The sequence below is a fragment of the Passer montanus genome, unplaced genomic scaffold (assembly GCF_014805655.1).
Source record: "Passer montanus isolate IOZ18808 unplaced genomic scaffold, ASM1480565v1 scaffold7, whole genome shotgun sequence".
Taxonomy (NCBI): Eukaryota; Metazoa; Chordata; class Aves; order Passeriformes; family Passeridae; genus Passer; species Passer montanus.
Window position 1 is genome coordinate 3,070,215 of NW_024372147.1, and position 16,168 is coordinate 3,086,382.

The 16,168-nt window shown below is 35.1% G+C and overlaps 1 protein-coding gene across 6 annotated transcripts in view; it reads right to left on the reverse strand.

Moving 5' to 3' along the window:
• Positions 1 to 16,168, reverse strand: part of NTRK2 (neurotrophic receptor tyrosine kinase 2) — a 196,596-nt gene that overhangs the window by 99,560 nt on the left and 80,868 nt on the right. For 2 of the 6 annotated variants that reach the window (XM_039729681.1, XM_039729680.1), the window contains 2 exons: positions 10,129 to 10,197; positions 6,171 to 9,238 (listed from right to left, as the gene is read on the reverse strand). The exons of 3 other annotated variants lie outside the window; for them this stretch is intronic. In XM_039729681.1, the coding sequence (XP_039585615.1) occupies positions 9,201 to 9,238; positions 10,129 to 10,197 (107 nt within the window). In that variant the 3' untranslated portion in view covers positions 6,171 to 9,200. Of the gene's footprint in view, positions 1 to 6,170; positions 9,239 to 10,128; positions 10,198 to 16,168 lie in introns of those variants that run through there. One more of the 6 variants, XM_039729682.1, reaches the window with a different exon arrangement.

Here is a 16,168-nt window from a genome sequence, read left to right on the forward strand (position 1 = left end):
CTGAATGAAAATGGGAGTATTATATAAATGTTTTAATTTTAAAAGCATAGACTTAATCAAGATTTCACATTTTGTTATAATTCTGATAGTTAATCTCTACAGGTACCTAGAATCCTCTAATTTTTCCTAGGATTTTTAAGACATCTGATGTAAGTGAAGCAACTTTTTATGACTATGCAATGATTACATGGAACAAAGTGTACCAGAAATCTCTGATATGGCTAGTCCTATTGACCTTCTCTCTGAGACATTTAAGGATGAAAAGTGCAATCTCATTTATAAGCTCTGACCTCAGCATCATGCTAACTCTCACAAAGAAACATGAAAATTGATTGGATGGCATGCATCTTTAGAAAAAGAAGGGGAGATTCTGGTTTGGCCAGCAGGGTCTATGCTGGTATGTCTCCTGGAGTAAAGACATCATAAATACTCAGGTTGAGAAAAAAAAAGAAAGAAACCTTACCCAGTCCTCAGACAAAGGTTTATATAAACCTAACTGTGTTTTTGGATCTTGTTCCCTGAGGCAGGGATGACACATCCATTCCTGAGGCATCATACACTTCAGTGCTGTAGACACTGAAATTTTGCTAAACCCTTCAAGGGGAAAACATGGTGACTCTTCCATAGAACAAAATAGTCATCATGAAACTTTACAGCCAATTGCTCATCTGGACTTTCATCACCTTCTGCTCTCTGACATCTAGCATGCAACATGAGCTATAAGAAGTTATTAAGGAACTGCAATCAGTGGTTGTGGTGGTGCACTCCTCTCTCCCTGCGGCCACACTATCATTGATGTGTGGCTCCCAACATACACTTGCATATTTTTGTTCTGCACATCAGCTGTCTTGGGAAGGTGTTGTGGCTAGAATAGCCAGTAAAAATACTTTCCTCCCTCTGAACATGTAAACAGCACAGAACTTTTAAGTGGCAGGTATAAAAGGCACTGTCACATCCATACTCTAACTTACCATGAGACACTATTTGAGATTTTACTGATTATAGTCACGGTGTATTAAGGAAATAGATCTGAAGTATGCTGCAACAACAGCAGAAGACACAATAATGGCATCCAAAAATGGCATAATGTGAATAAAATATGAATTTGAAAACTACAGTAGAAAAGCATAAATAAAACAAACAGGTGTCTTTAAATTAAATTTTTAAATTACCAAAGAAAGAACTTAAAATAATTTTTTACATGTCTTTCAAATGCACCTTTCTATTCTCTTTACTCACAGTTATTTTAGAAAACTATAGAGTGTATTTGCTTTTAATAGGTAAAAACACATTGCTGAAAGTTTCTAATTGAAAGACAATATATATATCATCAAACACTATTTTGTGACTTTTTGCAACTTTCTCATGAAGCTGCAATACATGCTTATTATGTGCTCTGCATTTTTGCTTTAAAGCCTGGTCACTAACATAATAAAGGAAGAAACATCAATTAATCAAAAGTGGTCTTTGAATTCATGTTAGTTTTTAAATAGTATCAGAATTATAAACTAACCTATGAAATTAACTATTTATTCTTTAAGTACTTTAATGATCAAAGTAGATGGAAGTTACAGTATCTCAAGATACAAATATCCAATACATGTTTTATCTCTTTTTCCCATTTAAAATAATAAAATCAAGACTTCTACAACAATACTTTTAAGTTGCAATTCATGTTCATTTAAAATAAACCCTTGTTTACAGTTTTACACTAATTTGGATTACCAAGAATAGTAAGACTTTTTTATTTCTTACAGTGTTCCTAATTTCTTTACAGACTTCCTAATTTCCCAGGCAGTGTAAATGGCTATTTTTCATTTTTTCCTTTATTCAGCTTCATTTTTGATTCTTCTCCCTAGATAACAGCTTCTTGGTCTGCTGAGTCTGAAAACCTTCTATAACAGTATTTCAATGGCAAGCTTGTTACTACACAAACAAATATCAAACACATCACAATCTCAGCATGTTCTTCTACTTGGCATTTTGAAGAATCTAACAATTTATACTATTTGAATACTTTCTGCAAAATAATTGTATCTACCAGCTTAATCAACATCAGAATTTCCTTCTAATAGTTGTCGTATTGAAAGCCCTTCCTAGAAAAAGAACGGACTTTTATATTGAGGCTGTTTCTCCTAGATACTGAGGATACACCAAATTAGTTCCAAAAGCATATTTTACATGGATGATGATAAAAAAGCTTATGTGTAAAATTTGTTCTTATGCATGACATCATAATTGTTCAAATAAGTGAAAAATTTCAAAATTGCCTATGGGTACAGAAAGCAGAATTGGTACAATACTCAGAGATCTGGTAAGAACCCAGAGGAGAAAAACATGACAAAACATTTCAGAAAATGAACATGTAATCTGCTGTAATCCAAATACAGCAATCACATTAATGGGAAAATATAAAATGCCCAAGTGAAAAGCAAAAAAGATAAAAATCCTGGATACAACATATGACACAACCACTTCAACATTCTTTTGTATTGTTTTTCATTAAATTTGTCAAGAAATCCAGATAGCTCAGGCCAACAAACAGAAGTTCCAAAGCAAAACATGGCCTTCAAATCACAGCACCGTTTCCTCAAAATAATTTGGAAAATCACCACATTGTACTTGAGTATTTAACCAAACTTTTTTTGTGTAAAGTTAAGTAGATGAAGTATGGCCTGATACGTAAAACTTCGTGTCTTACAGACAACAGCTGAACATGTAGTTGTTTGACCTGAATGCACATACATTTGTTTGAATGTACATGTTAATGATACATACATTTAAATTAAAGTATGTTAAATAGAAATAAAACTACTGTAAACAGGTGGGGGGGGTGGGGCGGGGAATGCTTATAAGGTAACAGGTGAGGAACTCAAAAATCGACATATTTTTCAATGCAGTGCACAATTACTAATGAAATACAAAATGTGATCAATTTACAGGTAGTGAAAGCCACAATGATATGAAATTATAGAACTTTATTGGCCTGTTAAAAGTAATTTCATGTAATACATTTTTTATAAATTGTGCAAAGTGTTGTGGTAGCATCTGGGAATAAAAACAATGATTGTCTGTTACTTAAAAGAAACATGAAAGATTTTCAACACAAAGAATTAGAGGGAAGAGTGGGAGAAAAGACAGCTTGCTGAAGGGTAACAGCAAATAATTTTTAAAACCATGGAATCACAGAATGGATCAGGTTGAAAGGGACTACAATGGGTCCTCTGGTCCAACCTCCCTGCTCAAGCCAGGTCATCCCAGAGCCCATGGCACAGGATTGGGTACAGATGGTTCTTGAATATCTCTACTGAGGGAGACTCCACAATTTCTCTGGATGATCTGTGCTAGTGCTTGGTCAGCTGCACAGCAAAGAAGTTCTTCCTCATGTTCAGGTGGAACTTCCCGTGCATCAGTTTCTGCCCACTGTCTCTGTTCTGCTATTTGGCTTTCATGATGTGATGCTAAGGCAGAAGGCAATTTTACTCTAAAATTTAGAATATTACCTTTCTCCATGTGTGAAAAAAATATTTTCGGAAAAATATTTTAGGAAAACATAAAGTCCTGTACTTTTAAATTAACTTAATGACTCTTCGTGTTTTTAAATTGAGCCTGAAATATAAAAAAAAAGACTCAGGAACAGAGCGCTCTGAATGGCTGTGAAAGCTTTGAAGTGTATTTGTTTAAGACTCTGGTCTTGGGTTTGTGCAGTGGTGTGGCAGCCCAATTATGCTCAGACACTAGTAAGATCAGTGATACCTATGAAATAGCTGTGTTAAAAAAACCCAAACAAACAAACCCTCTAAAAACACTAAAATACTTAGGAAAAAATCAGGATTTCTTTTCTGTTTGGTGGACACACCTGACAAGGAAGCCCTATTCTGCTTACATCAAAGAAAAAACAAAGCTATCATAAGAAAGCCATGACTTTAACCTTTACTTCCTTGAATATCAGATAGTTCCCTGAAATTTTATTGTTGTTCTTGTCATTCCAGCTGAGGACCAAAGTAACGTATGCAAAGGAGACAAGTTTCCTCCTATATTAAGAGGTAATCTGCTCAGTAACCCTGCTGTGACTTGCTGCCTCTAGAGACCATGGGGGAATGGCTCTCTTTAAAATGAAAGCAGTTTGGCTCTATGCTGCCTACAACTCTGCTGCAGGCCAGAACACGTGCTTATCCAACACACTCCTTGCAGCTGCAAAAATATAGCCAGTCATGGAAGGTTGCTATTAAAATTAAAAGGATATAGCATGTCCATACTAAAACAATACACACTCTCATGTGGGCTCTTCCAATCTATTGCTTTTTTTTGGATGAAAGTAAGTCAACCGGTTAATCTCAAGGCTGATTAAAAGACAATACCATGTTCTCAAAGATCAGTCACATACATGCTTGTGGAAGTGAACAGCTATATTTATTTCCAAAAAATGCATCATTTGCTATCTTCAGAGCAGATTTAATTTGTATGAACAAAAGTAAAACAGAGCAAATGGAAGTCAGCTTCAAAAGTTTGGGCATACACATTCCTATGGAAGTGGGACAATGAAATGGGCTGTGACATGTGAAATACACAGCACCAGCATTCTCTGTGCACCCTATGATGTTGCATTCATGCTGAATGCTTCCAACCACCCACTAACTCATGTTCTGGAGATCAGATGATGAAAATCTCACAAAACATGGACCTACGTTATGATCTAGAGTACTTTACACCATCACATATCAATGACAGAGTCCTTCAAAAGGATATTCCAAGACACTACACATTTGTGCCCTAAGAAGAGACCTTACCTTACCCCAAGTCACAAACTAGGACATTGAGCTCTCTGAAGAACAGAAAACAGAACCACCAAAAAGTGGTAAGAAAGAGAAGAAGCCAGAGAGAATGATGGAGAAGAAGAAAATACTAAAAATCTTTACATAACCTTTTGGGGTTTTCTTTTGAAAAAAACATGAACAAAATACTTAGCTGCTCATTCTACTAATATAATATAATATAATATTTTTATATATAAATAATATATTATGTATTATATTATTTTATATCTTATATATATTATAATAATTTTGAATTATCTCAAATTATAAAATATTATTATTAGCAATAGTTATTATTATTAACTGGAAAAATGTCTGAATAAAAAAGAGCTTAGAAAGGGTGATTTTATTTTCTGTTGACAATAACTTTCATCTTTACAAACCATTTGCAAGTTTTTAAGCATTAAAATAGATGAAAACAAAGTGATGGTCTTCATGGTGGTGATTAGGTGTCAACTTAACACAGACAACTGGGTAAAGGTATTGACAAACTTTGTATTAAGGCTTCTGTTGACAGAGCCACTTGGAAGTGTATGGGCCATTTTCATATGGCAAAATTCCTATGTTTTATAGTTTTTGAAAAACCAGGCTTGGGAATTTGCTTTCTTAGGAAAATATTGATTTTTAGTCCTTCTTCCAACAGTCAAAAAAGAAAAAGCAATCCCTATTAGAACTATTTGCAGTAAAATTGTTTTCAACTAGCTGTCCACAGATTTTCTTGGCACTGTCTGCTGTTTCCAAGGATCTTGATCTTGCTCTCACTGAAATGCATGTTTTGCTTCACTGCTGCCTGGGAGAGGTCCAGCTGGTAGACAAAGGCAATGGAAAGGGTGAAGACTGCCTTTCACAGGTTACGATAGTCAAGACACATATTACCATGAAAATGTTTCATAGTAGCCTCTGCCCTGGCTGTGAGCTTCCCCCTAAAAAAGAGATGGTCCCTAGACAGCTTTCTTCAGGAACAGACATTTTGCAACTGCTCCTGCCTCACTTTTCATGACAGGCAGCTGTAGCAAGCGCAGCTCTGACCTCTGCCTGGGAACAATGCACTTCTTTGCAACGTAGTCCTGGCCACTGGTCAAACTTCCATCACATTCAACAGAAACAGGTTTATTTAACAGACTGGATGACATGACTTGCCTCACACCACCCCCAGCAGTGCTTCCTCTCCAGGCCCCAAACTAATCTGCCCATCAAACTGCTCAACAGCTTATCTCAACATGTCTCTGAGCATATTAAATGTCTATCTAAAATAAATTCTAGTACAAATAAACCCCTTCTATCAGAACTTTAAAAATATGCTTTTATTTTAGTTTCATGTCTGGCACAGAGAAAAAAAATAGCAACTCTGCCTTTAGACATTTCATAGCCTTTTTTATTGCTCAGTAAAACAATATAAAAACTTTTTAATGTCAAATCCTTGATGTTCATCAATTTTTACCATGTTAATGGTTCCTGTAAGTTTTTTAGTTTCAGTCTCACTTTAAGGAGGTCAAGAATTTGTAATCAAGTGAGCCCTTTGTAAATCAATATTATTTGGGCAAATCAGAATCTCTACAGTTACAAGCAATGTCACTTACAATCAAGCTGAAAGACAGAAGCTAGTGGGTGTCATAATTTCCATGTTAAGAGTTTAGCTCCCTTAGCTTTAAGAGGCTCTGTCCACATACTGAAAAAAACATTGTAGGAACATGTAGGCTTTTTCCATCAAGCATTAAACGTCTGTGCTAAGACATTATTAGTAACAAATCATGTGCTGTAATCCATAATGTTCCATGAATATCTGCATCAAGTAATAATGTACTGAGTGTCTAACATAATGTAGTACAAAATATGTAAGAAGGATATTCTACAATACAGATATAAAAAAATATATATATATTTCAGTGGTGCATAGATCAGTTGTTGTTTATTAAACTACCTCCATGATTACATAAAATCCAAAATACTGTGTCAGTACATTCTGAAACATTTGAAGGTCAAACCTACCCCTATGCGATAAAGATGAACTGCAAAGTGCTACAAAATAAATTACAAAAAAATTATGTAAAATCCCCAATCAATAACTGTGCATATTTATGCATATAAATATTATGAACCAGAAAGAACTACTTTTTAAAATTAAATATTTCAAAAGTCAACTGCCAAATTCCAGCTTTGCGAGTTTGCTTTTACCCTGCCAAAAGAAAAGGGTTCAGATTCTCACCTCATTAATTTGGCAATAAATTGTGAACACATAACTGAAATATGCTGACTTTGTCCCAGCAAAACATCAAACTGGAATTCGGGCTACCGGGTCAAGCTCTGCTCAAGATCCAGTATTTGCATGATGTAAGTCCACTGACTTTAGTTCTAATATTGCCACTAGATGATTGTCTACTGATTCAGAATCACCTCTATGATATCAGATATTATTTCAACAGGACGACAGCTTCATGGATAAGTAAGAAATCCAAGAAGAAAATAATTAAAAGGAAGGTAAAATGAGTCAGTAAGCAGAAGAGAAAGTTATGATCTCTGGAAAATAAAACCATGTCTTATAAGACACAGACTTAGGGAGGAAAAAAGGCAGACATTCCTAATACTCTTTCTCAGGAACAGCAGAGCACTTGATGACATCTAACTTCAAACAGGAACTATGATGGATATCCTTAATTGCTGCCATCCCTCCCCAAATCACCACAGTATGTGCAGGGTGACAAAGACAACACGATTCCTAGGTCATCAGTAGACTTCCAGCTCTGTCCTCTTCTTTAATGTGGGGAGTAGAATACATCTTTGGGACAGATTTTTAGCGACTGCATCTCCCCTTCCCTAACTAGTGGAAAGGGAAAGGAAGTATCTCCCTATATAGGCCTAGAAGTATGCAAATGTGGACACGTGTCTTGACTAATAAGGATATTTCTGAAACTTGAGCACAGCAGGAATAAAGAACTTGAATGCAAGAGACTCAAGAGAACACAAGAAAAAAATTGAAGGATTAAGAGTCTTAGAAGACAAAAAGCAAGTAAATACACAGAAACAGAATTAAAGTGTCAAGACAGTACTGTAGCAAGAGAGGGATGGTGTATGGCCTTAAAAGACTGCAGTAAAGAAATGGCAATAGTGTTACAATGGAAGAGTGAAAATGGGTGAAATTAAAAACAGGCAACAATGAAAAGTAAATACATTAGGGACAAAATAATACCATATATTTCATTAAACATAGTTGTAAGGAACTAAATTCAAATCATAGCTCAAAAAATTGACCAGAATACACAGAAATGTAAGCATCTACCTCAGTCTTTCACTACTAGTCTTTGTAGCTAACTCTCAGTTAAAAAACCCCTGAAACTCCATACTTAAAATTCCCTAAATGGAAAAGATCAAAGTAGATCCTCAGGATTTGATACTTAAATCTAATGAAAATTAATTTCTAGTACCATATCGAAATTCAGCCCTGCTCTTGAAATATGCTCATGCCTTCATTTGGCTTTACTTGTTACAGTAGATCTTCTCTGCAATATTGTGAAGCACATTCTGAAGCATACTTCACAGTTAAATATGGACAGTTAAACAAGCCTCTAAGTCTACATCTGAAGGACCAGCCACATTGTTCTTCTTGCTCTTGGCTCAGAATCAGCACTGGCCTACTATAGATTTGTGTGCTTATTCAAACTTAGGGACTATCTTGAGTAAGCACAACCTGATTGAATGTCTAACTGATGGCACCGGTTCAATACCCAAATACCAAAAAGTACTGCCACCTTTCTGTATATAACTTAGACTCCCCATCTTCCTGGTAAAGTCAGTGGAACTACATACATAAGATTTGCAGGGCCAGCTCTGCAATTTACTGCTTCAGGAGTTAAGACCATATCCTGCAAATATACAAGAACTTAACTTTAAGGATGTGAGCATTTCCACAGAAATCAGTGAGCTTGCACACACACTCAAACTAAGCATTGTAGAAATTTTTGCAGAGGTGTTAATTCAATAAAATAAAAGCAGCTTTGCAGTTCACCTTTGATAAATATTATTTATAAAAACAACATCTTTCCAGTTAAGCTCAAACAGAAAAAAAAATTGACAGAGAAAACAATATAATTTCATTTCAATGTCATTTTGGAAGACACAGTGAGCACAAGGCAATAGGAAAGGGTGTGGTAGCTTATTTCTGGAATTTCTTGAGTTTTTTTAGCTGCCTCAGGGCTTCACCTTTCCCTGCTCTTGGAAAAACAGCTACTGATTTGAATGTATAGTTCTCCAAACATAACCAATGTTTAAAAGAGAAATCCAAGGGAGGTGGCACTTCATTGGGCAAGAACACTGTCCACTCCCTACAGTGCAGCACACAGATTCCACAAGCTCAACAGCCCCTCTCTCATCTTTTCCTTATTTCATTTACCCATCCAGTGGGATCTTATGAAATAAAACAAAACCTAAAAAAAACAAAATAAAGTGTGAGAAATCATGCTTAAAAAAAGAAAAAAAGTCAAAGAAAAATCAATACAAAAGACCAAACACAAATGAATACTTGACAATCAAACACATAGACATAAAAAGCATTTAAAGCATAAATAAATTACATAAAAACTGAACATGAATTTATGAAAATGATGACATTACCTCTATCTTGTTGCTAAAGATTTCATTTGTTAAATAAAAATGTATAATGTGTGATATTTCTTTGTCTTTAACATATCAGCATACTCAGATTGAGCTGTAATGCAGTAAGTCTAGAATTCTCCAGCGACGGACCGTGCTATGCATGGCTTAGAAAAACCTCAGCCAGGTGCTCTGCCTTATGCCAAGGCTGATGGAGAACAGCCCAATGTGCACAGTCAAGTCCTCTGTCTTTATTTTGGCAGCTCAATTACTTATAGGGTACCCCACTATGCCACAGACTTACTCTAAGTACTAGGATCCTCTCTAACTTTTGTTTCACACTTTAGCTCTGTGCACGTCATCCTTTCTGCCTGCTCTGAACAAGGTGCTGCCCTTAGTGGCATTAACTGCCTCTGTAATGGCAGAAAAAAGTGGAGCTGGGAGAAATATTATTCAGTTGAAATATATTTCAATTATCTTGAAATCAATTGTATTTAAATATCAAGAGGAACTTAAAAATCAACAACTAAATATGATGGCACATTGAAATACATAAAATTCCCCAGAATGTGTTCTGCTCTGAGATGAAGGAAAAACCTATCCCCCCAAAACTTACCTGACTGGCTAAGGATAAGAATTTTTTTTAAAGCTACGTAGGGTCCTGTGTGTAATTCAACTAGCTGACTTTATAGCACAAATATGTCCTAAAACAGCATTGCCTTACCTAGTCTGTTGTTATCTGATGCAGTTGAGTTATTATGTACATCACTGTTGACAGCCACCATTACTTGTTCTAATGACATTTGAAAAAAACACATGTGAGAGTTTTACTATTAGTCAGCAAATGTAAACTTCAGTAGTAATTTTTGTCTGGTTTTGTGGGCTTTTTTATCTTGTTTTGATAAGTTCTAATTGTTTGTGAAGACTGAAAGCTTACCCATATTCCACAGAAATCTAAACAATTCAGACCCAAATCTTTATTTGCTTTCAATGACTGGGACTTACACTATCAGCTTCAAGAGAAGTAAATTTCACTGTCAGTAGCAATGACTAATTCATTGCAACGCAATGCATCGCATTTTCTTGTTTGTTTCTACCCTGGAAGTAGGTAATCACACATACAGGTGCTGAACTTGCTAACTTTGTACAATCCCACATTTCCAAAAGTGTGTGGCAAAATGCCTTTTCTTTGAAACAGTTATTAAGGTTTCATGTAAGGTGCCGAAAAACCCCAAAGAGATCTGCTAATTCACAGACAAAAATAGAGTATTAGTTGAAGAAAGCCTCATTTCAAAACAGTAAGCAATTATCTGAAGGATGTTTAGAAGTTATAGGTTAGAAAAGAAGAAATATCATTGGGGTTTTTAGTAGTCTACAATTAAGTCTACTGCATAGGCGCTACTTTCCTCTTGAATTTCCTAAGTCATTCAGACCCCTCCTGGAATTTTGTTTTCTCAAATATGGGAGATTGCATATGTTCTTGGCAACTTAAAACAAAGGACATGTACATGTATTTACATAAAACCACACATTTATACCACACTTTTAACACCGGAGCAAATCATTGCAAGGGAAAGGTTTTTTGACTTTTAGATTATTCCTTACCTCGTCTGCTGCAATCACAGTGAAATCATATTGCTGTGTTTTAAGACACCTCTGAATTTTAATTCGAGAAATTGTCAACTAAAGGACTAATATTTAGTGTACAGCACATGGGCAAAACACAGGTACAAACCAGATCTGCTTACAACTCCTGCAAACTTCACATGATAAGTCATGATGGAGGGGCAGAGGTAAGGGGAAGGTGGTACAACTATTTTAAGGAAGGCAAGCTGATGTCTTCTTGCAAACCACCAGAGATGCTTACGGAGATGGTTTAGTGATGCGCTTGGCAGTGTTAAGTTAATGATTGGACTTGATAACCTTAAAGTGATTCTATTATTCTATAGTCTTAGTTGCATTTGTGTGTATTTTAGTAACCCTGGTAGCCAACAATGGCATCTAAAACAACCATTATGGGAGAAACTTCAGACCTATGACTGAGCAGTCTACAGGAGTCAAGAAGTCCACAAAGGCATGGGAGTTCTGCAATTCCTATTGAAGGCAGAAAAATTAATCACAATAAAAATATATTTTAAGGAAAAAACCTATTAACAGAAAGGAGTCAAAAAAAAAGAAAGGAAAAAGGTGAAAGGAAGAGAAAGCTGAAAAAAGATGTGTCTATTAGCTTTAATCACTAAAACAAAGAAAGAAACCAGGTGAAGTATATAGAAAAGGATCTATGAATACAAAATAATTGTGGGGATTGGGGTGAAGTGGGACAATGGAGCAAGGAAACAGGACAAATATAAAGATGCAGAAACTGAACAGAAGTGCTTTAAAAAACAAAACTTCATTTGTATACTGGATCTCTATTTGGAGACATTGAGCTAACAAAGGCAAAATGTTACGGGCAGTAGATATTTAGAAGATGATTTCTTGTGTTCTAACTGCCAGCCTCCCATCTGACTTCTCAAGAGTTCAAATGGAGTCAGGTAGGTTGAGGCAAAGCTTGATTTTGGCTTGAGTTGTTGCTGAGGTGCTAGATTCTGAGTTTAATATTAGTTTTAAAAGTACACTGCTGTTATATAAGCTGCCACTCAGACTTGCAGAGGAAAGTACATTAAAGAATAAAAATAAAAGAACGTCAAAATGAAAGTGGAAGACAGAAAAAAACTATTCATCTTCCCTGTACAAGGAATGACAGAACTTCATTCATCCTTTAAAGGAACATTATGTATCTGTCTCTCTGAAATGCAAATTTGTCCAAGACAGTAAAGAAAATAATAAGTAGTTTAAAATGTGATAACTTTACTCCAATAGCATTTCCTCATTCAAAAAGCTTTGAAATCAGCACTGAATTAATTACTTTCTTTAAACAAACATCATAAAGAATCTGGAGTACACTATTTTGGGAACATCAAATTTAAGCCTAACTGCTTAATAGAAAGAGTAGTTTGAATTATATAATTAATAAGGATCCGGTTGAACTACCAGTGAAGACTTTTTTTTTAATCCTACTTTCTAGAAGTACCACAGTTGACCACCTCATGAGCTTTGCAGACCTGTATCTCAGATACTGGATGATCTGTACTCTTTTGAGAGTTTACTCTGATTGGAAGCTGTATAAAATGCCAACTAACTGTTCCCAGATTTTCAATTCATTAGAGTGGAAAGCATGAAAGGAAAACTGTAACAGGAACCACCCTACCTTTATACCTACTGTACTGATTTTGAAAGAAGAGCCTTTAAACATGATCCTTTTTAAATTTAAAGAAGCCAATTTTTTTCCATCTTCAACCAGCACACAACAAAAAAACCTGAGCAATCAACAGCATTGTAACATCATATGTGTCATAACATCTAATTCACATATTTGGGAAAATCACTGTTCTTGAGACAGTTACACATTCATGGACTCAATTTCTACCAATCTCAAAAATATCAATCACACTTCTTCTCGCTGGTTATGTTCCCTACAAGCCATCACCTAAGTCATTCAGGAAGGAAAATATTACATGATGGTCATTCTCCAAAACTTTCTTCACAAAGCAAGATGCTAAATTTTAGTTGCCTAAAATCCTTATTGCTCCAACATGATTTGGAATACTATATTTCAATGAGTTGTAATAAACTGGAGATCTGAAGTCAGTCTCTCTTGGCCATTAACAACCCGACCTATACTCTGTCAGAATAAATAAAAGTTTCCCATAATGATGACTTAACTGAATACAAAATTAAGTTTTATATACTCTTATCCCACTTGCCAATTATGTCTTTACATATGAGTTGCATAAATTTGGAGACCATGTGTCTAAACCAACTCATTCAAGGGAAAGTACAAGCAAAAGAAGTGCTGCACAACTGAAACTTTCTGTGACATTAAGTCTCATTCCATATTCTCTCTTCATCAAGTGCATAATGTTTATTCTAATATTGCATAAGGTTTGCATAAGGTTTATTCAGAATATTGTTTGTGGCATTGATCTAAACAAAGCATTTGAATCAAAAATCAATGTACATTTTACTTTTTCTAGAGTGGACTAAATTGAGCATACATGGCATGTATCTCTTCATTCTTTTTACATGAATTGTGATTCCTATGGAGAAAGTTCAAGCTGATGACTGGAAAGGAGGAAGGCAAAGGTAAGATGCAGGTGCATTACCGCAAAAAGTAGTCTTATAAAATTTGTCAGTTTCTCATTTCAAAAAGGTAAGACAATTAAACAATTTATTCCTAGTTTTATTTGCTTCTTGGATCTGAGCCATTGCTTCAAAAAGCAGTGCTGGCTAATGCTGTGGCAAAATCAGGACAAAATGTCACCTAATTTTTGTTGGAAAGCAAGAAGAAGCTCCTGGGTAGCTTCTGCAAAATTTTTGTTGCACAAGGAAGAATAACGTCTTGTCTTATAGAGCAAGCAGAAGATAAAATTCTCTGAAGAAATATGTACATTTTCTTAGGATTTTGCAGATTTTACATGCACTAGGCTCAATATTGCCTTTTGTTTCAGAGCACAAAAACGTAAATATTCACTGCAATTTTTTTATTTAATCTAAAAATAGTTTTTATCTCATGAAGCACTAAGACCATATTTGTAATTCATATAATTAAGAGCTCTAATGACAAGCATAAATATTACTTTTTTAACCTAAGGATAAAAGCATGTATGTAAGACAAATCAACTTATTGGAAGCCAGGAATTCACAGAAAATTCTGTATCTGAATTCAACATTAGTCTCTATTTTCTGATCCAATTTTCCTGTAACAAAATTTACTTAGTAAATAGGAAAAATAGGACCAGAAGAGAGTAAATAGTCTGACCTATGAAGTTGCACATCAAGGTAAAGAGTTTTGACCCTCTTATATGCTCCCATTATTTTGAACAGGAAGGTAGCACACAATCGTATTAAACTCAGGACTATTTACAGCAACACAAAGCTAAAAAGTTTCTTCAAAATATACAGTATGTTATAAAGATTTCTCTTCCACTATAACTGTCTCTTCCTCTAATGTCTAAATTTATGCCCCGCAGATAAGGATACATAGCTTGTAATTTTATGGATGCTTCCACCTGTATTAGATTTCCAAATAAGTATAATAATATTGTAGTCATCAATGTCAGTATTGCAGCCAGTATTCAAACTATTTAATTGTTTATGAAATGAGAATGGAGGTAAAACAGAATTACACATACTTAGGTATAGAACCACATAAAGCTGTTCTCAGTATAAAAGAAGTTAGAAATAAGAAATTATAAAACAGGACATTTTTACTCAACATTTTAGAGACCAAAAATATTTTGCATTAACTGTCCTCTATACTGTTAACAAGGATCATTTAATGCCTTAATCTGTTTTTCTTTAGTTTGATCTGGACTTCTGATTTTATTTTATGATGCATTGGATATGATGGTCATTTTCCAAGGAGGCAGCAGAAAAGAAAACATTTGTGCTCTGCACTCTTGAAGGAAAAAATATTGCATGTTTCTCAATGAGAGTCATTACCCTCATGACTTTCAGTGCAATATCCAACAGAAGTTTCCATTTACAGTACTGCTGCTCATGCTGTAGTTGTTTTGCTTCCTATTGATTAGTCAGTCAAGGACATTAAGAACTGAAGCTCGAACGACCATTGCTCAGAGACAGCCAATATATATATTTTACAGAGCTTCTAATTCAGGGACAGTTTAAGGAAAAAAGAGAGACTCTGAATAAGCAACTGATCAGAAACTGAAACAGAACCCAGCATTAACAACAGCTTCCCACAGAATCACAGAATATGTGCATTAGTGGAAACCCAACTCACAGGAAGGAGTGTAGCAATTACTATTTGCATCCACATTTTAAAAAATGGATATCTGCGGGTTATTTTACACAGCATTTGCATGAAACACTGTATTCCACAGACATCAATCAATAAATCAAGGGATGCTTTCTCAAAGCATCTTGCATGTACTTGAAAAGTCAAAGGTCTTAGGAAAAAAGGCCCTTTACCTTATGACATTCCAGAATTTGTGTTTAATGCACTCATTAGAATGCATGTAAAATACAGAGATGCTACTACACAGCTACAATTTTGACAAGAGTCAGTTTACAGCCACAAGGAAGTTCAGAGCACTTGAAGGACACAGCATAATTATGTCTTGCCCCTTTGAAAAAGAGAATCACTGTCAATTTTGAAACCATTCTGTCCCTACCCAAATATTGAAGACAACCCTACCATCCAGTTATCTTGAGTAATTTCAAATATTCTGCATTTTCAATATATGACCTTTTAATAAGACCTGGCAAGAGAGTTTTTATATACAAATTAGGGAAACAATAGTGCTTGTTACAGTACTATAGGAGTTATGGAACTGTATCACCTATGTTCATTTATAATAGGATTATTTTGTTTACTATTCCCTTACTACAATATTAACACCTTTTATCAATTACTGTCCTCAGAGATGTTATTGAGCAATTCTCCATCTTCCTTGCTATGACATTTTACCTTTTGTCTGTGAAATCTGAACAATTCTTAAAAGGTTCATCTCACAATCACTCGGCGCCTCCAGTAAAACTACTATAGGGTTTCTTTACTTCATTAATTTCAACTGCTTTCCTTTACAGTCACTACTAATCAAGGACCTCCACACGGCAATTAACAATTTTCCTTTAAAAATCTCATCATTCTTGATTGTGGTCAATGATCAAGATAATGGACTGAGAGCAAACAACCAAGA